A 26,868-nucleotide genomic window follows, 5' to 3' on the forward strand; every position below is an offset into this window, starting at 1 on the left:
GTATAATCTCCATGGCAGATTTGTCTGAAGCAACCTCACTCTAGAAAAGGGTCAAGGAAGAGGCAGTTAAACCCCTTGTTTCACATTACGTAAGAAATCTGTGATTAAATATAGCAGATAAACAGTCTTCTGGTGTGAAAAGTTTCTTATTAGAGGGAAATAGGCTAGTTAGTATAGTGTGCTGGGTGTAACAACTGATCTTCCCTCAGGCTAAATGTGAAAAGAAATTGAGCTCTTTCATAGAACCACTAGCTGAAATAATAGGAACAGTCACCCCAAAGATAGGGGTGCATCCCACTGCTTTGTCTGATAGTGCAGAGGCACTTGCCTAAAGCTCTACCTCCTAGAGCAATCCACGAGAGGTATGTCAGATTCAGAAAGATGTTCATTTCACGCAGCAGCGTGTCTCTTGTAAGAGCTCCTGCTCTTTTCGCAGCTCTGTAAATAAAGACTCTGATCAAAGTTCCTGTCATTAGTACTCAGGCAGCTGTCCCCAGTCTTCAGACCGAGTTCAGCACTGAATGGGAGCATGGCCCTGAATCACAGTACTACATTGAGACAGGCACCTACCAACTCTGCTCTAAGAGCAACTTGTACCACTGAGCCTTTCCCCTGTGTGGAAGATATCAAAGGATGTCATAGGCCACAGGAAATTCTTCTTAACCTCTTTTCAGCTAACTACTAAGGATTTATTCTTCATCCTCACTGGATGAGGCAGTGGCATCCTCTCCACTACAACTTCCTCCTAGTAGACTCCTTTCAGGACTTACAAGGAAAGGTAGACATTATGGAGATTGGATTATTGGTGATAGAAGAGAAAGCACATAAAATTGAATATTCTGCATTCCAGTCTCCCAGGCAGATTGATAGTACTGATAAGTGGAGTACCAGAGTCTGCAGACTCCAGCCTTTATCTTCAACACTAACAAAAGATACCAACTCCCTCAAAAAGGATTTCCAAATGAACCCCCTAAAGCTACTCAAAAGACAAAGATCCTTGACCTCTTAGGCAGAAGAGCCTATTTCTAGGTGTCTCTTAAACTGCACATAGCCAACTATCAACCTGTATTTACTAAATATGACTGAGCTTGGATAGAATATCCCCATTCTTTGACAAGCTTCCAGAGGAAGTGAGGGTTGGCCTGAAAGCCATCATTTTGGCAGGACTAGTAAGAAGCTAGAACTTCCCTCAAGCCATCCTTGGAAACCTCTCATACAGCAGTCTATTCAATAGCCACATCCATCATCATGAGGGGGGCAGCTTTGTTACATCTGTTCAATCGAACAACCATTGAAGATCACCCTTCCAAGGGCCAGACCCATGGAGCTCTTGCACAGATGAACTATTATATAACTTGAGCATAGGCAACAGTGGGGGTGCTGGGTATTGATACACTTCCCAGGAGGAGAAAGCCATTTAGATATCAGGGCCATTTCCGACAGAACTTCCTCCTATCAGCAAAAGACACCTGTTGATTACTCATCTAAGTAGTCTTGCTGCTTCTGCAAGAGAGCCCCATCCCTCTTTACCATCACAAGGTTTGATATTCAAGTCAAGAGCTGTGTGCCAATCCCACCATCCTTCTCTCAATACCATTTTTTTCAGCCACAGGCTACAATTACCTCAGAACAATGGGCAATGGAGATTTTATTACCAGAACCTGCTCTATACAAGTCCATTTCGTGCTCCCCACCCCACTTCACTGTCCCTCTTCACAGATCCATCTCATGAAACAACTAAGGGAAGAAATGGATTTCTTATGTCAATTAAGAACCACAGTTTTACCACCTCAGGACTTCAGAGGCAGGGGTTCCTAAGCTTGCTAATTCCTTATATCCGAAAGAAAAAGGAAATTAGTTTACTGGACTTGAGATGACTGAAGTTTATGTACCAATTCAAATTGATTAGCAACACTAGCCTCCATCAATTCTTTAAAAGTTTAGCATTGATCTGCAGCTCTCAATCTTCAGGACACATTTACAGTGAGCTACAACCACTACCCATACAGAGTACCCTTTCAGCTTGTCTACTGCCAGGCACTTCACAAAGTGCCTGGCAGTAGCAGCTGCCCACCTGAGATGGTAAGGAATATGTATTTACCTGCAATTGGATGAATGGCTTCTGAGAGGGGAATCTCACAAGAACATTGTCAGTACCTTATCCACAGTGATTATTTCATTCCTTTGGACTTGTGGAAGGAGCCATAGTCCAGGTCCTCACAAAGTACAGCACTGCACTATATTCTATCAAGAGGCAAAGGGTGCCTCTCCTCTTCCCCGGTCAGGAAGGAATCAAACTGTTGAAATGGTGCCATCTTCTTGGTGTAACTCCCATGGCCCTTCACCTACTAGGAACAAAATTATCTAGCAGAGAGGTTCTCAACCTTTTTTTTGAATTATACCTCACTTAAGTTGCTTTAAAAAAAAAATTGGATCCACCCTTCTACAATAGTGCCAACTTGCAATGCCCCTTTTCACTCAAATTTGGCCTGGATCGTCCTGGCTTCCTAGAAAGACCCCCAGGTTGAGAATCCCTCATCGAGCAGATTTCCTCAGCAGACAGTAGTTAGCCATCCATGAGTTAAGAACTTCATTCTCATGCCTAAATTCTGCAGATGGGGTTACCCCATGATTGGTTTGTTTGCCTACTCTATTTTTCCCCAAAGCAGGCACCTGCCCAGGATCCTTGGCTCCTTTCCTGATCTCAAATACTTCTCTATGCATTTCCTCCTATCCTGCCCCTGGATAACAATATCATAAGGAAGATAAGGCTGGATTCTTTGTATTACTGTAGCACTTAGGAGCCCCAGTCATTGACCTGGACCCCATTGTGCTAGTTGATGAACATACATCACAGATAGACAGTCCCTGCCTCAAAAAGCTTACAGTCTAAGACAGGAGACATCAGTACAAGGAAACAATTCATAATTTCATATAGTCTCAAGGCCAGAAGAGACCATCGTGGTCATCTAATCTGATCTGTATAACTCAGGCTGTAGACATCCCCATAAATAATTCCTAGAGTGTATCTTTTAGAAGAACATCCAATTTTATTTAAAAATGGTCAGTGATGGAGAATTCACCATGACTCTTGGTAAGTCATTCCAGTGATTATTCTCACAATGTGACAATATTGTCTAAATAGACAAGACAGACCCCGGAGGAGAGAAGGCATAAAATACACAAGCAGAGTGAACAATGTAATGGTGGTAAACATCAGGTTAGTTCCACAATTTTTAAATTTATTTTGGGTGGGTTTGCTTAGGAGGGGATCAGCTAAATAGGTAGGGGAACAAAGGGGCTATTTCATTTGCAAAGAGTCTGTACCTTGCTTTGTGTAGTGCATTTAATAATCAAGTGTAATCAAATCCCACTGTAGATGTTCTTTCAACTGCTGTTGTGCAAACAGTTGTATGAAAAGGCTACTGGCATCCTTGTGTTAAGGTAATTGTAAAACTAGCAAGTAATATTGATTGTAATCTGTAACTCAGTGTTCTGCTACTCAACGAACAAACTACACATTGATCTCTAAATGCTACTGCAATATAAACGTTTAATAATAATAATGGACAAACCCTAAAAGAATGCAAGTTTATAGCAACTGCGTGCAAAGAAAACCAAAATATGAATTGCACATAAACTGATGCAGCAATGACTGCCTGAGCCTGCAGGAAAACAAATAATGCAACAGGGAAGTGGGATCTCAATCGGGTGTTTGCTCTGTAGGTGATCATTTAAAGTGTCAATCTTAACTAGTTCAGCACTGATCATTTTAACAAAATGATACGACTGTTCACTATTGTTGGACATACTAGCATATCAGGGTGAGAGGGAGTGTGCAGCTAATTGGGGTCAAGGGTTAACAGGGCATGGAACAAAAGATTCAAACCTCCATTCACACACTTCCCTCCCCAGCACATTCCAAATCAGAAGTAATCTCCACAGCTGCCTAACAGATTGCTCCTCTCTGCCTCAGTACCAAAGCCCTTGAGTGCTTGCTGGATAGCAAAATTCACTGCCATTATGGCATCTTTTCTGGGGAGCCAGTTACCAACTGTGGAAACTTCCAGCTTTTACCCAGACTACTTCTACAATTTCAGTTACTGGTCAAAACAAAAATGATCAACACACTGAATGCGTAACAACATACATAAGAAACTGGGAAATCAACTGGATGAGAGAGAGCAGCCCGTGGTCCTGCCTCAAATTATATAGCAGAAAGCCTGGAATTAAGTAAAATATGCATAGGTCTTGAACATAAAGCAGTCCCCTTACTGCCCCCACCCTTCATTTGAAAGGGACCACCCATCATAGTAAAAAGCCAGTAATCGCAAGGTCTCATGAGACTTTAATGCAAATGCATGAGAAATTGCTATGATTAATGTTCTTCACATCCAACTCTCTAGGAAGGAGTTAAGCTAGCCATCCAGAATTGTAAAACTGGAACTGTTCACTGCAATCCGGTAATTGAGCCCCTTCAGTAGTTTGCAATTAAGCATGAATTCCGTGGCTACATACCACAAAAAATATAATTCTGGAGTGAGCTTTTCTGAAAAGAAAGTTGCTTAAAAGAATAATTAATGGCAAAGATCAGTTTATTTAATGACAGAAATAACCAGAACTTTATACATCTAACACCAAACAAAACAGCAGAATGTACAAACCAAAGACGTTTAATTCACTATGTCCAGGAATTTAGTAGGAATACTTCAGAAATAGACTGAGTTGCTCATGAGTTTTTATAAACAAAAAATTTAGCTTCAACAATCAAATGCTCATGTTTATGGCCTGATTTCACACAAATTGTGGTAGGGTAGTAACCTCTCAAACTAGTAATTTAAGAGGTGTATTTAAAAATAAATAAATAAAGGCGACCTCACAAATCCAGGAACAGCAAGGCTAAATGATACTCCCCTACTTACTGTATGCCATTCTGAAAAAAATTAAGGCACAACTGTATGCATTAAGGAAGAGGTGCCGTAGCCTTTAACTTTCATATTCTTGGCTTGATTTTTTGTTTATGTAACTTTTCTGTAATTTTATTGAGTGGCAGGTCATAAAGCCAATTAAAACAAATATTTTCCTTCTTACAGAAGGCATTATACTTTTTTTCTTTTAAATTCAACTGACTCCTTTGTCTCCAGAGGAATGGATAAATAAAAGTGCCCAAGGATTAATTAAGATGCTAACAAGTATTGTGTTGTACGGTAGTACACTGAATATACAATTGAAGTTCTAAACAATATTTACAAATAGTTATCCTGAACATGTTTCCTCACAACTTGATCAATATATACTTACGCATAAATTACTAGTACTCAGAAAATTTGGAAATTTACCTAACAATCTATTAAAATCTTTTCACATTATAATGGCTGTAAGAACTGTTACACTTACCTCTGTTTTTAGTTTATATTATGATGGACTGATCTTTCCAGGGTGCTTGTCCATAATGTTTTTGGGTATACAAGTGTTCAGGAAAAAACAACTAGCACTATTTTTTCAAGTGTATGTTTTGTGCAATTTTACTCCATTGCAATATTTAGAGACTAGCACAATTATAAGAGGTTACAAGGTATATGTGAATAATATGAAATCACCATCATGTTGGTTCTCACAGAAGACCATTTTGATCTTTGGAATACAGTAACCTACAGCCCAGTTCAGACCCAAGGCAGTAACTCAATGTAATTGCATTAGTTATTGCTTTTTAAAAAGTAAGATTTTCAACAGCTTATCTACATGCATGCAAAATACACAGAAGTGGTCTGTTTTACAGCCTTCTAAATTGAGATATTTCAGCTACGTGATGGAACATTACAGAAATGTTAATTCAAATGAGTTAGACACCTTGTCAGGGATTTTGCCCCATATTTTGTTAATGTGTAAGGCAAGCCAGTTTCACAGGCTGCAGAAGAAAATTGTAATATAACCACATTTGTTAAGTTTATCTAGCAGGGACCAGTGGTCTTACCCCCATTGAATACTTTTGCAGTACAAGCTTTTATGCTATATCATTTCAGAACATGAACTCAAAACTACATCTACATCTTCTGTTTTAGTCCCTGAACTAAACACTCTCAGTATGCATATTACAGAATGAGAGTAGATTATATCACCACAAAGGCTGAAACTAAGGTAAGGATACTAATTCAAAGGTGGTCTCAGCTATCCTCATGTACGTACATGCTTAAGTCGTTCATTTTTCGCCTGTTGTGCATATAGGATTGGATGACACTGTCTCATTCATTGCTATAGGTCTATTGCCTTCAATCTGGAGCTGTATCTTACTGAAAGATAATGAATTACAAATATGCCAAACATATATGTTGTTTTAATACACATGAAAGTGGATTGGCAGGTCTCTCAATACATACACAACAGTATGGCCATGATACAATGATTTTATCAAGTATGAGAGATTGGCAGGGCTGGGAGAGACAGAGATAGGGCTTCTGCTTCCAGCAAAAGCCAGGGGAATTATATAGTCACTGAAAAAGATACTAGCAACTTCATTGCATAGGATTTCTTTAATATTAGAACAAATATTTCCACTTCATTTTATTTTAACACATTAACCTACAGAGACTGAAAGTTCTTCCACAAAGATGAGGAGATGCAACAGGGTTAACAGCCTGCCTTACACGTGTTTTCATGTAGCTGTGGTGTAATAAGCCTTTGGAGATTTCCAGCATATTTATCACAAATTTAGTTTTTAACATGATATTATGACATTCATATTATTCAATCCTAATGTTACTGCCTGTCCCTTTTGGAATTAACAACTCCCACCATCCCCGCTTCTCAATTACAATTCTCCATGATGATTTCTACAGTGTCCCATTCCCAAAGAACTGCACCCAATTACACTTAACTTTTTTCATGTGGAAATTTCCACATAAATTTAATATAAAATTAGAAGAGTTCTACATCCATCATTAGTTTGCCTGCCTTGGGTAAGTACAACGAAGCAGTGTAAAGCTTTGTTTACACAATTGAACAATTAGCAAAATAAATTAAACAGGGTTGCACATATAGGGCCAGACTAAACCCCTTATTCACACTGAAGAGCGGTTACTTATTTGAGTAGCCCTATTGATCCCATTGTACTTATGGAAGTAACTGCTCGCCAGTGACAGAGTTCACCCCCCCCAGATTCCAATGGACCTCACTGAGTAAATTTGGTTACAGTTACATGGTTATGCAAGTCATTTTACAACGGTTTGCAGAATCCTTAAGTGTACTGACCTGCCACAGTCCTGAGGAGTTTAAGCTAATTTTGCAAAATTTCTGGAGCACACTTTGTAGATTTATACACAATTAGCATGTCTACCTAAAGGCAAAAGACCCCATTCCACAGGTTTCCAGCCCCTCACAAGGCAACACACACTCCACAGCAGTCCAACATCCCCTGATTTGGGGAGTGAAAGAAAAGAGGACAGAACCCATCACTTAAACTTCATTCACTGACCCTGATGAAATACATATTAAAACAAAGGCAAAATTCTACTGAAACAGCTGTACAATTCTAGCACAGCTTCTTTGTAAAAGTTCATAAAAAAATTTACAACATGATACTTACTGCCATTACACAGGAAATGTTTTATTTGTAGACCTTTCTGTACTAATTGATTATGACTGATGCAGAAATCAGTCTTCCAAACTCTTGCTCAGTACTGAAGTATCTGCACTTTTACTTTTTTTTTTTTTTTTTTTTTTTTCCAAACCAGTGCATTGTGCGATATCATTCTGCAGCCAAGAAACTCAATATAGGAGATTCAGTATCTGAAAGTCAGTATTACTGTAAGCCTCAAATACTCACAGTTAATACTTAGCTTGTTACATGACAATACTACACTCTTCTTGCTCTCTGTTAGAGATGGTGTTCACTCTGTTTCTGAAATGTGGGCCACTTCTACTTTTACAGTTTCAATGGCTTGTGTAACTTCAGCTATTTTCTGTCCTTGCTGTTGTGCCAATACGTAATTCACCACCTGCATGATGCTTTGGTCAGAAAGAGTGGATACTGATGTACATTCCTCAGTAGCTGCAACAGCTTCAATTGTTTCTCCTGTCACTACCACAGTCTCAATCTCCTCACTGCCAATGCTAATCTCTGTTTCTTGTTCTTGCATGTCTGCTGTTAAAATACTGATGGCATGTTCCACCTGCGTCCCCTGGTTATGAAACTGAAGGGTGTCCTTTTCCAGCATAATTTTGCAAGGTACATAATCCCTGTGGAACTTGGTCATATGCTTCCGTAGCGTCCGGGCATCTATGTAAGCTTCATTGCATACTGGACAGACATATGGTCGTTCTCCAGTATGTGTCCTCACATGACGCTTCAAGGAACGTGCATCAGCCCAGGCTACTCCGCAAGTCAGACATTCAAAAGGCTTAACACCTGATCACCAAAACAAGAGAAGAAAGATTATTAGTTTTTGTAAATCTGTGTAAATGAGAATGAGCAATTCCAGGCACAAAAGGTAATATTCTAATACAGTGGTTTTCAAACTGTGGTCGGTGGACTCCTGGGGGTCCACAGACTATGTCTAAGGAGTCAGCGAAGGGTTGTTGTTACTATAGAACAGTGGCTTTCAACCTATGGTCCGTGGACCACTAGGAGTCCACAGACTATGCCTAAGATTTGCAAAGGGGTCCGCACCTCCATTTGAAAATTTTTGGGCATCCGCCAATGAAAAAAGGTTGAAAACCACTGTTCTCATAGGTAACCATGAAGTACAATTGCTATTCGCATATCACAGAGCAAAAGAGACGTGAATAAAATCTTATTTACAAATGTTGAGTGCATTATATAATATTTGAAGAGTGCTGCAAAACCCCTCAGCCCAGAGCAAGAGTCTACTAGAGGGAAGAATACACAACTGTATCAGATACGTTAATCCAGACTGAGCTCTTGGAGGGAAGAGCCTCCTACTATATGTTTGTAGTGCACTGGGGCCTTTGGGTCCTATTGTAATACAAATGAATAATACATTACAGGGGCTATTTTCACAAGCACTCAGCATGGCCTTGTTCTTTGAAGGCCAATGCTGAGTGGGTTAGGAAATCCCATCCTAGAAGTATAGCTGAACTTCATAGATAGAGGTCAAGAGTTACAACATAATCATTACTAAATTGTGCTTTGCCTGTAAGTTACAGAATATCAGAAGAGGAGAGGCTTGACAAAAACCTTGTGGCCCATCTAAACTATTCCATTGCTGGACAGGATTTTCCCTTAAAAGGATCTTGCTTCTAGTCTGCTTTTGAACATCTCCAACAAACCATCTCCTAACCAAGTTATTTGATTTTAGAAAATGTTTTCTGATATAGTTACAAAGTTTCTTTTTATTTCATGCCATTATATATCATTCTGAAATGCCACCAGATCAGGTTTTAAAGCTTCTCTCTGTGTTTATAGTGCTTCTATTTTTTAAACCATATTTCGTCTAACTATAATTTTCATTTAAATCTATGAGGTAGAAGTAACAGGTTGGGTTAACTAGTAGAGAGGTATCAAAGGTAATGAAATGGGTCTGGAGAGGCTACAATCGCTATTCATAGAGATGCAACAGACAGTTAATGGGGATCTGTGGAGGCATAGAAAAAGCCCTGAAACTTTACATGGGCACTTATATGGAACATATCTCCATATTGTGTATGTAGCCTTAGGAGTGCCTGAGGCACAGAGTCTCACTGTCACATCCATATCTCCCATTCTGCCTTTCCATTTGGTACCATCTCTCCTCCGAATGTACTGCCTGGCATCTTGCTAAACCAAATCCTACTCCACTGATTTTTGTTAATTTCCACAGTTGTGTGTCCATCTTCCACTGAGCCTGAAATCCCTAGTTTGATATTGGCCACAAATAATTTCTTCCTCCAGACTGTGTATAGCAAAATTATTATTATATATACACAATTATAAATTGTATATATAGACACACACACATACACACACACACTATTATATATAATGTATGTATGATCACTATTTGCACTGACGTACAAAAGAAACAATCTCAGCGCTAACTTCCTATATTACCTATATTGCTACAGATTTATGGCAGAAAATTATCGGACATTATAGTTGCTTCTTTTTTTAATGTAAACACTTAAATTTCTACCCCAGCAGTGAATGAGATTTTAGACTTATTAACAACAGTTCTTTATGGGTAAGATGTTTAGAAAAAGTGATTTTTGCCACAACATAGCAACTTGTGTGTAGAAGTACATAGTCAGACTATTCAATTATTCCAAGTCACATGCTGAGCTTCCTTATGAAATGCTTATGCATATATTGGAAACTTTTTAATTACACCTGTCCTGTTCATATTGTCCCCAAAATGCTTAAAGGATTTAGTCTCCACTGTAAACTAATGAACTGACAAATTTCAGTCCAAAAAAAGGAAACAATATTTTTAAGAGTTTATAAGTGTTTGAAACCAATCACTCACACTCTTGCTCTCTCGCTCTTTTTTTGGGGTGGGGGTAGGAGGGAAGAGGTGAGATAAAATATTTAGAAGTTGAATATTTTTTATAATTTTTACACAATATTAATTCCTTGCCCCACACACAAAACTTTAACGTAGTCTCACAGAAACTCCTGAAAATGTGTTTTTATTACAACCCTTCAGAGTACTGAGAATACACCTTTTGTGTCCATTTGCATGACCAGTGCTATAAGGTTTTAGAAAGATTCTGTCTACTTTTGGAAGTCTCTAGAAACATGTTAAACAACAGGATGAGTGTAAATCTACTTTCTGTTGACTTGATGATCCATAACTACTTCCCTGTGGCCCCCACTCATTGGGACCCTAAACATATTATTTGTTAAAATACTAGTAGTTTTACAGAAAGGATACAAACACTTATTTTCTGCGTACCCTCATGATTATTCATGTGTCGTCTGTATTCTCGCAGTTGGGTGAATTTTCTTCCACAGTGCTCACACACACGTTCCAGATTTTGCTTTGCTCTCCCTTTCTTCCCATGAGTGGCTTTCTTTACATGTCTTCTATACAAAGCTTTCTCGTAGAATTCTTTGCCACACACATTACATCTAAAATGTGAAAAGAATACCTGTTAGATACAGAAAACATGCTTGAAACCATTATCCCATGCCTACTTTAGGTTAAGCTTTTAAAATGCCTTTTAACTCAAATAGGGAAATACATTTAAATGCATTTAAAGGGATGCCAGTTTTATAATTAAAGATGTTAGATTTTGAAGCTCCAATGTAAGAGAAATGGTTTCAGATTTTAAAATATTATTGTGCCATGAGACTACACCCACATGCTTTCTTAATCCTGGACGCAAGCTTCCACTCACGGTTCCACATTAGCAAAACCACACAGATTAATAACCAAACTTTTCTAACTGTGCCCAAGATATACTAATCCCCCTAAAGTTTCACATGCATTAATACTTGTAGCTCATATTGTTATCTTTGAGGATGCATACTATGCAGGCATATGTGGAAAACGATGGAGGTGTGAGGGCAGAAGTAAGGTACCCCAAGTAACTAAGTTTGTTGTATTACCCATCTTCCCTCATTCACTTTAGGGAATAGCCTACAGGATCCTCTCAATGCTATTTTCTAGATGATATTTGAATTTGGAAGTTCTGGCTAAGTCAAACACTTTTATTCGTACATTATTAATGCAAAGAAAATGTTTTGACATAATATAGCATATATTCTTCGTACTAATAAGTTTGCTTCTGGCCTTACTGATCTAGTTTGTGCTATTTGCACATTAGGGGAAAATATGTTTTAAGAAATGCAAGTATTCAACCAATGAACATAACCATAACTCCTCCATGTACAATTATTAATTTGCCACCCACAGGAAAGGCCTAATGGACATGGACTAAAATGCTAACCATGTGCTGCATCTTTCATAAAAACCTAAACAAAGTTTACTGATGAACAGATGGGGCTCAGGATCCCGAAGTGTATGCTAGTGATGCCCAGTAATTCTGATGTATCCCCATTTTGTTTCCTGAAAGCATTCCATGGGGAACTTTATCAGCCTTCAGTTTTCCCTAAAGATACTGAAGGGAACTGGATGTAGTTCCAAATCCATCTGTTTCAGTGATCCATCCTCTTCATTACTTACCGCTCTCTGAATCTGTGTTGTCTGCAAACATCTGCTCGATGATCATTTCCCATTTACAATTACATTTTGAGACATATCAGTTAGCACATTTAATGTGTCCCATATTAATTTTGTATAGTTCTAGTTTCTTAATCAAAATATTGTGCAGCACTATGCCAAATTCCTTACAGAAGTTTAAGTACATTACATCAACATTAGTATCTTCATAAATCAAAACTTGTAGGAATAAAGAGGTTATTTTACCTCTGTATTTGTTACTGGTGTGACTGCTGCTGGAATACTGTCTCCAGTTCTGTTGTCCACAATTCAAGAAGGATGTTGATAAATTGGAAAAGGATTGGAAGAGCCACGAGAACGATTAAAGGATTAGACAGCATGCCGTATAGTGACAGGCTACATTTACACTACAAGCGCTATAGCAGAAAAGCTGCAGCTATGCCGCTGTAGTGCAGATACTTCTACACTGACAGAAAGGGTGTTTCTAACAATGTAGTTAATACACCTCTCCAAGATGTGGTAGCTGGTTGACAGTGGGGGTTAGGTCAACCTAACTACTGTGCTCAGGGAGCAAATTTTTTCGACAGCCCTGAGCAACACAACTTCGTTGATCTAATTTTTAAATGTAGACCAGGCCACAGACTCAAGGAGCTTGCTCTATTTAGCTTAACAAAGTGAAGGTTAAGGGGTGACTTGAACACAGTCTACAAGTTCTTAACGTGGGAGTAAATATTTGATAACAAGCTCTTCAATCTAGGAGAGAAAGGTATAACAAGGTCCAGTGGTTGGAAGCTGAAGCTAGACAATTTCTCACTGGAAATAAGGCATACATTTTTAACAGTGAGGGTAATCAACAATCGGAACAATTTGCCAAAGGTTGTGGTGGATTTCTAAATCAAAAGTGGATTTTTTCAAGAACATGAATTATTCTGGAGTAGTTCTATGGCCTGTGTTATGCAGGTCAGACTAGATGATCACAGTGGTCTCTTCTGGCCTTAGAATCTAATCCCATCAGAAAAAGATGAAGTTAGTTTGACAGGATCTATTTTCCATAAATCCATTTTGATTGGCATTATACCACTCTCCTGTGATTTTTGATTATGAAATCATCTGACCTTTTCCCAAACACAGAAGATATTTATTGAACACTGCCTTTTCTGCATTATTATTGAAAATTGTACCATTTCTGTCTTGCAATGGACCATTACCATTGTTAGGATTCCTTTTGTTCCTCACATATTTAAAAAACTCCTTATTGTCCTTAATTTTGCTGGCTATTGAGTTTTCCTTGTGACTTTTTGCTTCTCTTATCAATTTTCTACAATTTCTAGCAATTAATATAAATAGGCTTTGCAGAATTTGACTTTTTTCCAGAATTTCAACAGATATTGATGTTTATTTTTAAGCATCATTTTAGATTTTTATCTATTTAAATGTTCCCAGTTGCGGGAAATTATTGGAGGGTGGTCAGGCAATTAAAGCTTTACAAACCATTAAAACACAAACTGTATATTTTGACCTGTCATGTTGACTGTAAATATCCTTAAACTCCAAATCACACCTGTTTATACTATTAATTCACTAGTCTGTCACAAGTCTAATTCAAAAGTCTAAATCACTGAATTTTGACTCTAGTAAGATCTCAAGCAGCATTTTTCTTACTTTGCCTATCTGTACATTTTGATTACCATCAATAGAAATATTTTTGTCAGTTTTTTGTGTGTACAGCGAAATTAACATTTACCAACATATACTGATAAAAATTTAATCATTCAACGAGAGAGACACACACAACACACAAAACCAACAGAAAAAAGGGGAAGTTGATCGCTTCTAATTTATATTTAGGCTTGGAAGGATTACTTTTTTTTTAAATCAGTAAATGTCTTAGAGGGGAAGTGAAACCAGATATGTGTCACTACATTCATTCTTTCCAAGCCTCCTGCTCCCGCCCCCCGCATATATATTGATCACACAACTGAAATTTAATGGTTGCTTAGTGACACAAATGATCATGACTTGACTACATTTGTTGTATGCAAACAGAATAAAGTTCAAGCCAGTAACACACACACACTGCTTTAAAAGTACCATTTTCACAAAGCTGATAAACAATAAGTCAAATCAGCTGGGGAAAGGAATTCTGCTCAAAAAGAAACAATTCCGCAACTGAGAGAGAAAGTTAGCTTTCTTACACAAGAGAGAGTGAGAGCGCGCGATCTGCTTTCACTTCCCCTCTAAGCCATACTGTTTTTTTTAAGCCAACTAACCTCTCTCTGTGAATTCTGGGATTGTTGGTTTTGGGGCAAAAACACTCTCTCCTGGCTAATTTGACTCATAATTGTTTTCAGCTTTATGAAATTAGCTCTTTTAAAGCACCAAGTGTATGTCTGTGTGTATGTATTACTGGTTTGCACACAACAAATGTAATCAAGTCATGATCACTTGTATCATGCAGCAACCACTAATTTTCAGTTGTGTGATCAATACCTTTATCTATCAAGATGAGGTCTAATATAGAATTCTCCCCCATGTTGGAAGCAACATTTGCTGAATTGGGAAATTGTCCTTTACCAGTTATAGAAATTCCAAAGACATTTTACTACTGGCAGCCTAGGCGCTCCAGCATGTCACTCAGATTGAAGTCCCTCAAGATCACGCAGCTTCCCCCCCCCCCGCCATATATTAAGGAGCCAGTTATCCTTTTCTCTAGTGTGATTTGGTGGTCTGTAGTAGACACCAACTAGCATCCCATCTTGTGCTTTATCTGTTAGGACACTGATCCATAAACATTCAAGATCCTCTTCTTCAATTGAGATCATCATATGTAGTTATTCTTTTATATCTGTTGCTGAAAGCTACATCCTTGTAACTATGGATAGCTCTTGGCAATGTCATTCGGAAACAGATCCTCATTGGTCTAATTAGAGCTGTGGGTCTGCAACACCTTAGTGTGCTCAGCTTACATTAGTTGTGAACTGACCCTCACTCACCTGTAAGGATCTGTGACAGAATGCGACTTCACATGGGAATACCAATCTTTCTTCCAACTATAACACTTCCCACAGAACTCACACTGGAACGGCTTCACACCAAGATGCTTGTTCATGTGCTGCCGGAGATCCCGAGCTTCATAGAAACTTTTTTCACATCTGTAACAATAAAGGTTTCAGACTCCCACATAAGACAGGATCATAATGAGATGAAGATAACTATGGAGGAAGGATTGTTCAAAAATGAGGATCCTGGACCACAATTTCAATGGCACAAAAAAACTGTACTTTATCATTTACATGTTGCCTAAAGCCCAGTATATATTGGTAATTTTAAAAGACTGGAAGACTTCATGAAGTAGACAAGGTTTACAGTATCAACAATTATATTAGCTATGTAATCCTCTTCTACACTAAGGGAGATTAAAAGGAATAGCAGCTAATTTAAAGATCTGAAATTTATATTATGGGCTTCAGGCATATTTTCCCTTTTCGGTTATGGAAAGCTGATTTCCTTTAATTGTTCTGTTATTGGGAAAAAAAGTTTGTATAAGTCCTATCCAGTACCCAAAAAAAGAGTTCTGGAGAGATAGGACATCACACATTACACTACACAAAGTGTTGTTCTATAAGCTAGAAGAGCTATGCTTATGAAGGAACTGGCATCTCTTTTTCTGGAACCATGGAGGATTAACTCAGAAAGGGGGGAGGGATAGCTCAGTGGTTTGAGCATTGGCCTACTAAACCCAGGGTTGAGAGTTCAATCCTTGAGAGGAGCCATTTAAGGATCAGGGCAAAGGAAAAAACAGTCAGGGACAGTACTTGGTCCTGCTAGTGAAGGCAGGGAACTGGATTTGATGACCTTTAAAGGTCCCTTTCAGTTCTATGAGATAGGTATGTCTCCATATACTGGGGGGGAGGGATAGCTCAGTGCTAAACCCAGGGTTGTGAGTTCAATCCTTGAGGGGGCCACTTGGGGATCTGGGGCAAAATCAGTACTTGGTCCTGCTAGTGAAGGCAGGGGGCTGGACTCGATGACCTTTCAAGGTCCCTTCCAGTTCTAGGAGATGGGATAACTCTATTAATTATTATTATAAAGCAGACATTAAATTGCTTTACTGTTCAAATTGCTCAAGCACATTCAACACAACTGCTAGCTCTGCTTCTCAAAGACACTCCCCCCGCCAATCCCTCAACCCAAATTTCCCTAATCCCCTCCCACATCCAGGCACCTCCTTCCTTTGACAACACACATGGAGAGGGGGTGTTGAGGGGACTCAGAACCATATCTACTCAGATTACAATCATAGCTGTAGTATGCTCCTCAAATTAATCCCAAGATCTCCTCACATCACAATCACAGATCTTGCAAGCCATTCCAACTTATTCCTCCACCATTCAATACACCTACACATAACACAGAGAATGAAGTTGGAATGCATACAGATCATTCCCAGTAGCTATTGCAAGTTCAAGGAGGAAGAGTTAAGGTTACATAGGTGTTTACCTTAACTCTTTTGGAAATTTCTGTTTTGCTGAACTCAACGTTCAGGAAAGACACAAGCTATCACCAGGCAGCCTTAAATTTGAGTTAATGAAATGTTTTTCCATTTAATCATTATAATTGTTGACTATATGCTAAGCACAGTGTACTCTGTACTGTATGAGGCTATTGCCATGTATACTATTATTCTACATTATGTAAAGTCATGTGCCAATTTAACTGAGATTAGTTACATAGTAAAATGAGACCAGAAGCAGGCAGAAGACCCTTCATTGCTGAAGAGCTTACCACTCTCCCAAGCTCTACCCAATGCTTTTGAAACTGTTAGAGAAAAGTGTAACACACCCATGGGGACAAAAAAAACAAAAACCCCAAACAACCTTATCTAAATCGAATCTGGGGTGGGCACAAGCATGTTCAAGGTAATATTAATCAAGCCTTTCATCTCCAATATATAGAATCATAGGACTAGAAGGGGCCTCGTGGCAGAACTAAGTATTATCTAGACCACCCCTGGCAAGCATTTGTCTAACCTGCTCTTAAAAATCTCCAATAATGGAGATTCCACAACCTACCTAGACAATTTATTCCAGTGCTTAACCAATATGAGAGTTAGGAAGTTTTTCCTAATGTCCAACTTAAACTGCCCTTTCTGCAATTTTAGCTCATTGCTTCTTGTCTTATCCTCAGAGATTAAAGAGAACATTTTTTCTCTCTCTCCCTTGTAACTTTTATGTCAGCGGTCCCCAAACTGTGGGGGACACTCCACTAGGGGATCGCAGCAGGGCCCGGGCCAGCCCCAGCGCAGAGCAGAGAGGGAGCACCATCCAGCCCCGCTCTACCCCCAGCTCTGCTCCAACCCTGCCCCCAGCTTGGGCCCCAACCACGTGCTCCCGGCCCCTAGCTGCTGGCCATGGGCCCCCAGCTCCCAGAAATGGACACAATACTCCAGTAGAGGTATTATCGGTGCAGAGTAAAAAAAAAAAAAAAAGAATGAATGGAGATATCCTATCTCCTAGAACTGTAAGGGACCTTGAAAGGTCGAGTCCAGCCCCCTGCCTTCACTAGCAGGACCAAGTGCTGATTTTGCCCCAGATCCCTAAGTGCCCCCCCTCAAGGACTGAACTCACAACCCTGGATTTAGCAGGCCAATGCTCAAACCACTGAGCTATCCCTCCCCCCTTCTTCTCCTGCCTTACTTACAACACTCCTGTTACTACATCCCAGAATGATGTTTGCTTTTTTTGCAACAGTGGTACACTATTTACTCATATTTAGCTTGTGATCTATTATGACCCCAGACACCTTTCTGCAGTGTTCCTTCCTAGACCGTCATTTCCCATTTTGCATGTGTGCAAACTGATTATTCCTTCCTAAGAGGAGTACTTTGCATTTGTCCTTATATGAACTTCACAAGTGCATTTTTCACCCCAGTGTTTAACATATTTTATTCTAAATAATTCCATGTGACCAACTATAGCATGAGAGACAAGTGAAACTGTCTTTAATAATCCCAGGGACTTAAAGGTCAATTTATACTCACTGAGTACACTGATATCCACGAATTTCAGGCTTTGGCTGGTGTTTCTTTATGTGCTTACTAAGTCCTGAGGCTCTATGAAAAGACTTCCCACAAATGGAGCAAAGATACTTGGATTCTCCTATAAACAGAACAACAACAACAAAAATACTTTACAAGGCCAGATCTCCCTTCTGAGCCCCAACTCCCTGCAGTGCATTAAAGGGAGTATATAATTTTTACAGAATTCATCTGAAGTACTCAGAGCTTTATTACTACAGGAAGAGGGAAGTTTAATTATATACACTTGGAATCTAGTTGGAATTTTCAAGAATATTCTGTACATGCTGGTATAATCTTGGATAATATTACTGTATATATTTGAAGAAGAATCTGAGTAGCAACTTTAAACTACTGTATCATAAGTTACTTTAAAAGTTCAGAAAAAAATCTCATAGCCTTTAATTATAATTTGTTCTTATCTTAACCCTGAACAATCGTAAAAAACAAAAAACCAAACAATTTACTGCTGAAGAAATAGATTGCAAATAGTCAGAGCACAGCATCTGCAGCAACTTTAGTAATAGTTCAGCATACATGAATGGGGGGCATGGGAAGAGAAATCAGACCTTGGATCTATGGGAGGCTACCTTAACAGGAAGTTTCCAGATCCTATAAGGCTGTTCTTGAATACTAGACTGCCAAAAGGATATTTGTAAGAGGGTATGTAGAAACCCTTCTATTTTCTGGAACTTAAAACTGCATTGTAAAGGAAAACAATTTTTTGTACCCAATTCTTGATACACTTCTACCCCGATCTAATGCGACCTGATATAACACGAATTCAGATATAACGTGGTAAAGCAGTGCTCCGGTGGGGGGGGTGGGCAGGGTTGCGCACTCCAGCGGATCAAAGCAAGTTCAATATAACACGGTTTCACCTATAATGCGGTAAGATTTTCTGGCTCCTGAGGACAGCGTTATATAGGGGTAGAGGTGTACAGCACACTCCAAGAAATAAAATACACAGGACTTCAATATATTAAGCTACCTTAAAATACCTAAAGTTCACACTAAACTATTATACTGTCATATCTCACATTCTCTTTTCACCCTCAAGCTTTCCTATCAGTTCCTTATATCGGAGAACTCATTAATTTCACAAGTTCTTATACAAGTCCTCTATTCCTCGGTTAAGGGGATGGCTATTGCAACGTGGCGGCTCCCTGTGAAGTGAGGCTGGAGAGAACATTTAAATTGGGGCAAAAGCCTCAGAACTCCAATGGAATCAAGATGGCTTTTTTGAAAAGCCACACAACTCCCAGATCATAAGCATAAAGTCACATGCAGACTGAAACAGTGTCGGAACATTGGGGAAACTAGTGGAAATCACAATGATTAAAGCGTGAAGTGCTAGAAAATAATTTACACTTCAATTAAGCCACTGAATCACATCAAATGAATGCATTTAAGAAAAACAGAACATCTTTCTACACAAATAGCAACCTAGTTAGTGCAGCTACTAAGCACTTTTACAGTTACAACAAATCTAAATCTAGAATGCTTGAAATCCAAGAGGCAGGAGATTCAACTTAGTTTTCTCCCTCAAAAGGATAAATAGTAAGCGTAAAGCCTATTCCATCCTCTTCCCGGGCTTTCCAGAAACGTCCCCATTTCTGATATGCAAAAGCTACAGGTATAAATACAAAAAGTGGACTGACCATGTCTACCTATATTTAGATGGGTAGTTCAAGGCAAGGACCTGTTTTATTCTATGTCTGTAAAGAGGGCATCAAAAATAAAAATAATAAATCTGTAGATTTATTATTCTGTCTTAGAATCCAAACAGAAATGTAAAATGAATGTCTTTCTTAAATGGGTATCCAATGAACATAAAAACATTTTTACAAATTCCTTGGAGTGAAATCCCTGCAAGCTGCGTGGACACTTTTCAAAGACACCATAAAAGAGGCCCAACTTAAATGTATACCCCAAATTAAAAAACACAGTAAAAGAACTAAAAAAGAGCCACCGTGGCTTAACAACTATGTAAAAGAAGCAGTGAGAGATAAAAAGGCATCTTTTAAAAAGTGGAAGTCAAATCCTAGTGAGGTAAATAGAAAGGAGCATAAACACTTCCAAATTAAGTGTAAGAATGTAATAAGAAAAGGAGTTTGAAGAACAGCTAGCCAAAAACTCAAAAGGTAATAACAAAATGTTTTTTAAGTACATCAGAAGCAGGAAGCCTGCTAAACAACCAGTGTGGCCCCTGGACGATCGAGATACAAAAGGAGCGCTTAAAGACAATAAAGTCATTGCGGAAAAACTAAATGAATTCTTTGCTTCAGTCTTCTTGGCTGAGGATGTTAGGGAGATTCCCAAACGTGAGCTTTCCTTTGTAGGTGACAAATCTGAGGAATTGTCACATATTGAAGTGTAATTAGAAGAGGTTTTAGAATTAATTGATAAACTTAACAGTAACAAGTCACCGGGACCAGATGGCATTCACCCAAGAGTTCTGAAAGAACTCAAACGTGAAATTGCAGAACTATTAACTATGGTTTGTAACCTGTCCTTTAAATCAGCTTCTGTACCCAATGACTGGAAGATAGCTAATGTAACGCCAATATTTAAAAAGGGCTCAAAAGGTGATCCCGGCAATTACAGACCGGTAAGTCTATCGTCAGTACCGGGCAAATTAGTTGAAACAATAGTAAAGAATAAAATTGTCAGACACACAGAAGAACATAAGTTGTTGGGCAAAAGTCAACATGGTTTCTGTACAGGGAAATCATGTCTTACTAATCTATCAGAGTTCTTTGAAGGAATCAACAAACATGTGGACAAGGGGGATCCAGTGGACATAGTTTACTTAGATTTCCAGAAAGCCTCTGACAAGGTCCCTCACCAAAGGCTCTTAGGTAAATTAAGCTGTCATGGGATAATAGGGAAGATTCTTTCATGGATTGAGAACTGGTTAAAAGACAGGGAACAAAGGGTAGGAATAAATGGTAAATTTTCAGAATGGAGAGGGGTAACTCGTAGTGCTCCCCAAGGGTCAGTCCTAGGACCAATCCTATTAAATTTATTCATAAATGATCTGGAAAAAGGGGTAAACAGTGAAGAGGCAAAGTTTGCAGAGATACTAAACTGCTCAAGCTAGTTAAGATCAAAGCAGACTGTGAAGAACTTCAAAAAGATCTCACAAAACTAAATGATTGGGCAACAAAATGGCAAATGAAATTTAATGTGGATAAATGTAAAGTAATTCACATTGGAAAAAATAACCCCAACTATGTATACAATATGATGGGGGCTACTTTGGCTAGAAGATCTTGGAGTCATCGTGGATAGTTCTCTGAAGACGTCCACGCAGCGTGCAGCGGCAGTCAAAAAAGCAAACAGGATGTTAGGAATCATTAAAAAGGGGATAGAGAATAAGACAGAGAATATATTATTGCCCTTATATAAATCCATAGTACACCGACATCTTGAATACTGCATACAGATGTGGTCTCCTCATCTCAAAAAAGATATACTGGCATTAGAAAAGGTTCAGAGAAGGGCAACTAAAATGATTAGAGGTTTGGAACGGGTCCCATATGAGGAGAGATTAAAGAGGCTAGGACTTTTCAGCTTGGAAAAGAGGAGACTAAGGCGGGATATGATAGCGGTATATAAAATCATGAGTGGTGTGGAGAAAGTGAATAAGGAAAAGTTATTTACTTGTTCCCATAATATAAGAACTAGGGGCCACCAAATTAAATTAATGGGCAGCAGATTTAAAACAAATAAAAGGAAGTTCGTCTTCACACAGCATACAGTCAACCTGTGGAACTCCTTGCCTGAGGAGGTTGTGAAGGCTAGGACTATAACAGGGTTTAAAAGAGAACTAGATAAATTCATGGAGGTTAAGTCCATTAATGGCTATTGGCCAGGATGGGTAAAGAATGGTGTCCCTAGCCTCTGTTTGTCAGAGGGTGGAGATGGATGGCAGGAGAGAGATCACTTGACCATTGCCTGTTGGGTTCATTCCCTCTGGGGCACCTGGCATTGGCCACTGTCAGCAGCCAGGATGATGGGCTGGATGGACCCTTGGTCTGACCCAGTATAGCCATTCTTATGTTCTTATGACCCTATCTAGAGAAGTCAACAGAATTAATGGATTAACTTTTATATTCCCCAAAGTATTTATCAACATACCATGGTTCTCATTACTCCCACTCTTGCCCACTGTTTACCTGTGTGAATGCTCATATGTTCCTGAAGACTCCGTTTTGTGACAAAAGACTTTTCACACAAGTCACATTTGAATTGCTTCTGTGTCTCATGGAGAGCCAGGTGCATTTTTAATCCATGCTTGTAGGTAAATGCCTTTCCACAGACCTATGAAGAAAAAACTCAATTGGATAAAGTATACAAGATTAAATAAATCTTAAAATTTACAAGTCATTGAGACAAAGACAGTATTGCATCTCATCACAGATTTTTCAAAGCATAAATGTTATCTTCTCTTCAAATGTAATGTAAAAAAAAGTACGCTACTTGGGAAACCTAGCTGATCACGCTTGTGGCTTCGTGTCAGCAGGAAAACACTGTACAAACTGCAAAAAAAATTTCTGTCTTTAACATTCTGGTTATTTTGCCTTATTTCTTGTTGCAGAGGTAGCAATAGGCATATTTGGACAAAGGCCACTTTCCCAGATAAGTATGGAACATTGAGGTAGTTGTCATTCAAACCACCATCACACCATATGACACGTTTGTAACATGGCATGCTGTTCCATCTAGGCAGTCAGGCTGGGTTAGCGTATCAAAAGGAGAACAAGGGAAAACCCAAGACTAGTGCTAGTAAATCATTGGATGGGCACGCCTCCATTTGAATCAACACAGAACCAACTCCTGAGCCTGGGGTTGCAGGGCATTATGCTGCGGGAGATGTCATCTTTGGATACATCATAAAAACAGAGCTCCTGACCATTTGTAATGAAAAATCCCAAGACATCTTGGGAGAAGGGGCATTAACTCTAGTGTTCCAGCCAAATTCCAGTTTGGGAAATTACATTCCCTCTAATTCCCCTTCAAATCCAAATTATATTTAAATCCAAGTTCTTACATTAGTTATTTTTCACACAAGCACTGTGAAATGATTAAGATTAACCTAGGTTGTAAGGTGCAGGGTAGTTACTAGTCAATCAAGAAGTCATTCCAAATTTCTAAGACATCAGGAAAGGATCTATTTTCTTTACCTTGCATGCATGTGGCTTTACACCTGTATGTTTGAGCATATGTATTCTGAGAGCGTAGAGCTTGGGTAGAGTTCTTCCACATATATCACATATAAACTCCCGCTTAGTTCTGCCTTTCACTACTGACGCTCCCGTCTCTTCTATACTAGCAGTTGCAGCGCTCACTTCATTTTTTCGGGTATGTCGAACAAGGTGGGCACGTAGAGAGGCACCATACTGGAACTCTTTTTTACATAGCTAGGAAAGAAAATACATGGAGCTATAATGTACATTATTTTCTTAAATTATTTCAAAACTGTTGAATTATCTTGTTTTAAGAAACCTTTGCATAAAAGCTTCACATTTGTAAATAAACATGAAATCACAGTAATATGATTAACTACTCTATAAATCGAGCTATTAAAACTATAAATATGCATTACATCTCAACTTTCAGGTAATGTTCTTAATTTATTAGTTGTAAATATTAAAATAGTGGCAGAGGCAACTACTGGCAGAAACAGCTTTGCATTGGATCAGTTCCCAATAACATTCACTTCCAGACTTTTCTAAATCCATAAGACAAAAATAAATGTTAAGGTTGCTGTTAGCACATAGAGCAATTACCAACTCAGAGGAATTTTTGAAAAATTTAAAAAGACAGACATACCGGGCATTTGTAATCTTTAGTTCTTTCATGTTTCAGTGTATGCATTATAAGCGAATAACGCCTCTGAAAAACCATCCCACATTCAGTGCATTTGATCTGAGCTTCCACCTCATTGTTCTCTGTGGTATCTCTTTTGGGCTGCTTCATCTTCTTCCCTCTTTGCACTAACTTCATGGCAACCTAATTGGAAAACAATGATGGTTTCTAATAAAAAGTACTATGTTCTGTCTTATGCTTGCTTTTAAGCATCAACCTTCATTACTATTTTACTTTTAATATTACTATATAAGAGCTAGATATTATTACATTGTCAGTAATTACTTTAGTGTTAACAAATTGCACTAAGTTTCTAGTAACCGTTTAAAAGAAAACTGAACCCACAATGATACTGCAGATCATATGTTAAGAACAATGTTTTACCATAAACTGGATGCCACCTTAGTAGCATCTACATTGAAGGATCAATATCTGAGTTTTTAGTGCATATGCCTGCTTTGAAGCAGTGATTATTACAAATCGCAGATGTTTTGTTTTAGGAAAACTAAATGACAGAGAACACAGCTTCCTCCACTTCTTCAAGTGACCACCGTCTCCTGTTTCAGACTGAGTCAGCTAAATTATGTTCTTCACTCATGTTCCCTTCTCAGAGTTTTTTGTTTCCTTTTCTAAAAATACAGCCAGCTAAACCAGATGGGCTAGTTTATTTTTACCATTCACTTAAAGAAAAGCTCTCAGTTTGAGAGATCGTAAGATATACAGGACAGCCCCTGAAATTATTCTTACTCTCACCCTCCAAGTAGTAGTAAAGTATCAAGTCTAGGTAAGTATAACAAGCTGAGAGACTGTCTCCGGACAGACTGTGCTCCAGTTTCTTTTCCTGAACTCTTTGCTGTCTGTGCAAATCCACATCCCTACCTAAATATGGGGCACATTCCAGGGTTGAGAGCATCTATCCTCCCAGTTCAATTTCAGCCTGAAGCAGATTAGCACAGTTATCTCAATGGTGCAAACCCTTTCATGTCCATGTCTATACTTTAGGAGTCAGCCCAGTGCAGCTACACTAAATACTAGCTACCAATTGCTAAACAGGGACTATTACATTCTGTAGACAAGTCTCAGGAATGAAACTCCTGCACAGGCTGTGTCTTAAGAGAAAGTGTGATTCAAGTCTATGTACTGCCTCCGGCTTTTGAGAAGGAGAACAGCAGTGTGACAAAGGTAGAACCTCTACAAGTTTTTCAGCTGGTTAGTTTTTGGGTGAGGACAGATTGCTTGATTCACAAATAGTTATATGAAATATATGTTTAATACTTATTAAGAATGCCTAGTATAATAGAACAGGCACTTTAAAAAACTCAAATGCATAAACTGCTGGACCATAGTGGATGCACGGACTGTCAGAGGGTCAGAATGAATTAAAAATATGGCAAGGCAATATGCTGATAATCTCCGGACAGCAAGAGACATGTGGAATGGAAGAAGTTGAGTCTATGCTTGCTATGTGATGGTTCACAAGTCAGTAGGTCAGGTGTACGAAGACAGTCTGTAGTCCAGGACAAATGTATTTTGAGTAGTGAGGATAGAGCAGACTGGAGCGAGGTGGGTGGAGAAACTAGTACTGTCAATTAATCACCATTAACTCATGTGATTAACAAAAAAATTAATTGCAATTAATCACAGTTTTAATTGCATTGTTAGACAATAGAATATCGATTAAAATTTATTAAATATTTTGGAGTTTTTCTATATTTTCAAATACATTGATTTCAATTACAACACAGAATAAAAAGTGTACAGTGCTCACTTTATATTATTTTTATTACAAATATTTGCACTGCAAAAATGAAATAGTATTTTTCAATTCACTGCATTTCAGTACCTGTATGAGATCTCTTTATCGTGAGGGTGGAACTTACAAATGTAGATTTTTTTTTTGTTACATAACTCAAAAACAATGCAAAACTTTAGACCCTACAAGTCCACTCAGTCCTACCTCTTGTTCAGCCATTTGCTAAGACAAAACAAATTTGTTTATATTTACAGGAGATAATGCTGCCCATTTCTTATTTACAATGTCACCTGAAAGTGAGAACAGGTGTTTGCATTGCACTCTTGTAGCCGGCGTTGCAAGGTATTTACGTGCCAGATATGCTAAACATTCGTATGTCCCTTCATGCTTTGGCCACCATTCCAGAGGACACTTCCATGCTGATGACACTCGTTAAAAAAATAATGCATTAATTAAATTTGGGTCCTGAACTCCTGAATTGTGTCTCCTGTTCTATTTTACCTTCATTCTGCAATTTATTTCATGTTATAGCAGTCTTGGATGATGACCCAGTACATGTTGTTCATTTTAAGAACACTTTAGTTGCAGATTTGCCAAAATGCAGATTTCCCCTGCTGTCAGTAAATATCTGTGAAACCCACTAGCAAAGCATGGCTGCTGCACAAGGATAACAACCTCCTACTGCTACCACCACAGTTATTCTACTAGCTCAAGTGGCAGAGGACTGGGCTGTGGATCTTAAGGTTTCAATCCTATTGATGACTCATGTGGGGGTAGACTATGGTTCCATCTGATGGAATTTTTTTTTCCAGTTTGCTCTTCTTAAACACTTAGGCACTCATGTACAAAAAAGTCTATATTAAAAGTATGTTTAAAAAGATGCAAATTAAAACACTCAAGTTAGGAAATACCAGAATTAAGGTTGCACATACAATCTTAAGTTGGCCCCTTGTGCATATGCATTTTTGATAGTATTTAATTAATTACATGATCGCATACTATTTTTTTCACAAGACCCCGGTCTCATTCAGAGCACAGGACTGCTCAGA

The 26,868-nt window shown here is 38.6% G+C and overlaps 1 protein-coding gene across 4 annotated transcripts in view; it reads right to left on the minus strand.

Annotated features, from left to right (window-relative positions):
* Positions 1 to 4,577: 4,577 nt before the first annotated feature.
* ZBTB11 (zinc finger and BTB domain containing 11) overlaps positions 4,578 to 26,868 on the minus strand; it is a 35,637-nt gene continuing 13,346 nt past the window's right edge. For 3 of the 4 annotated variants that reach the window (XM_005283566.4, XM_065588069.1, XM_065588074.1), the window contains exons 5-11: positions 24,031 to 24,210; positions 23,382 to 23,618; positions 22,374 to 22,518; positions 18,157 to 18,274; positions 15,110 to 15,268; positions 10,887 to 11,062; positions 4,578 to 8,404 (exon numbers count right to left, since the gene is read on the minus strand). In XM_005283566.4, the coding sequence (XP_005283623.2) occupies positions 7,887 to 8,404; positions 10,887 to 11,062; positions 15,110 to 15,268; positions 18,157 to 18,274; positions 22,374 to 22,518; positions 23,382 to 23,618; positions 24,031 to 24,210 (1,533 nt within the window). In that variant the 3' untranslated portion in view covers positions 4,578 to 7,886. Of the gene's footprint in view, positions 8,405 to 10,886; positions 11,063 to 12,362; positions 12,412 to 15,109; positions 15,269 to 18,156; positions 18,275 to 22,373; positions 22,519 to 23,381; positions 23,619 to 24,030; positions 24,211 to 26,868 lie in introns of all 4 variants that reach the window. The other variant, XR_010599495.1, reaches the window with a different exon arrangement.

This window comes from Chrysemys picta, chromosome 1, assembly GCF_011386835.1.
Source record: "Chrysemys picta bellii isolate R12L10 chromosome 1, ASM1138683v2, whole genome shotgun sequence".
NCBI lineage: Eukaryota > Metazoa > Chordata > Testudines > Emydidae > Chrysemys > Chrysemys picta.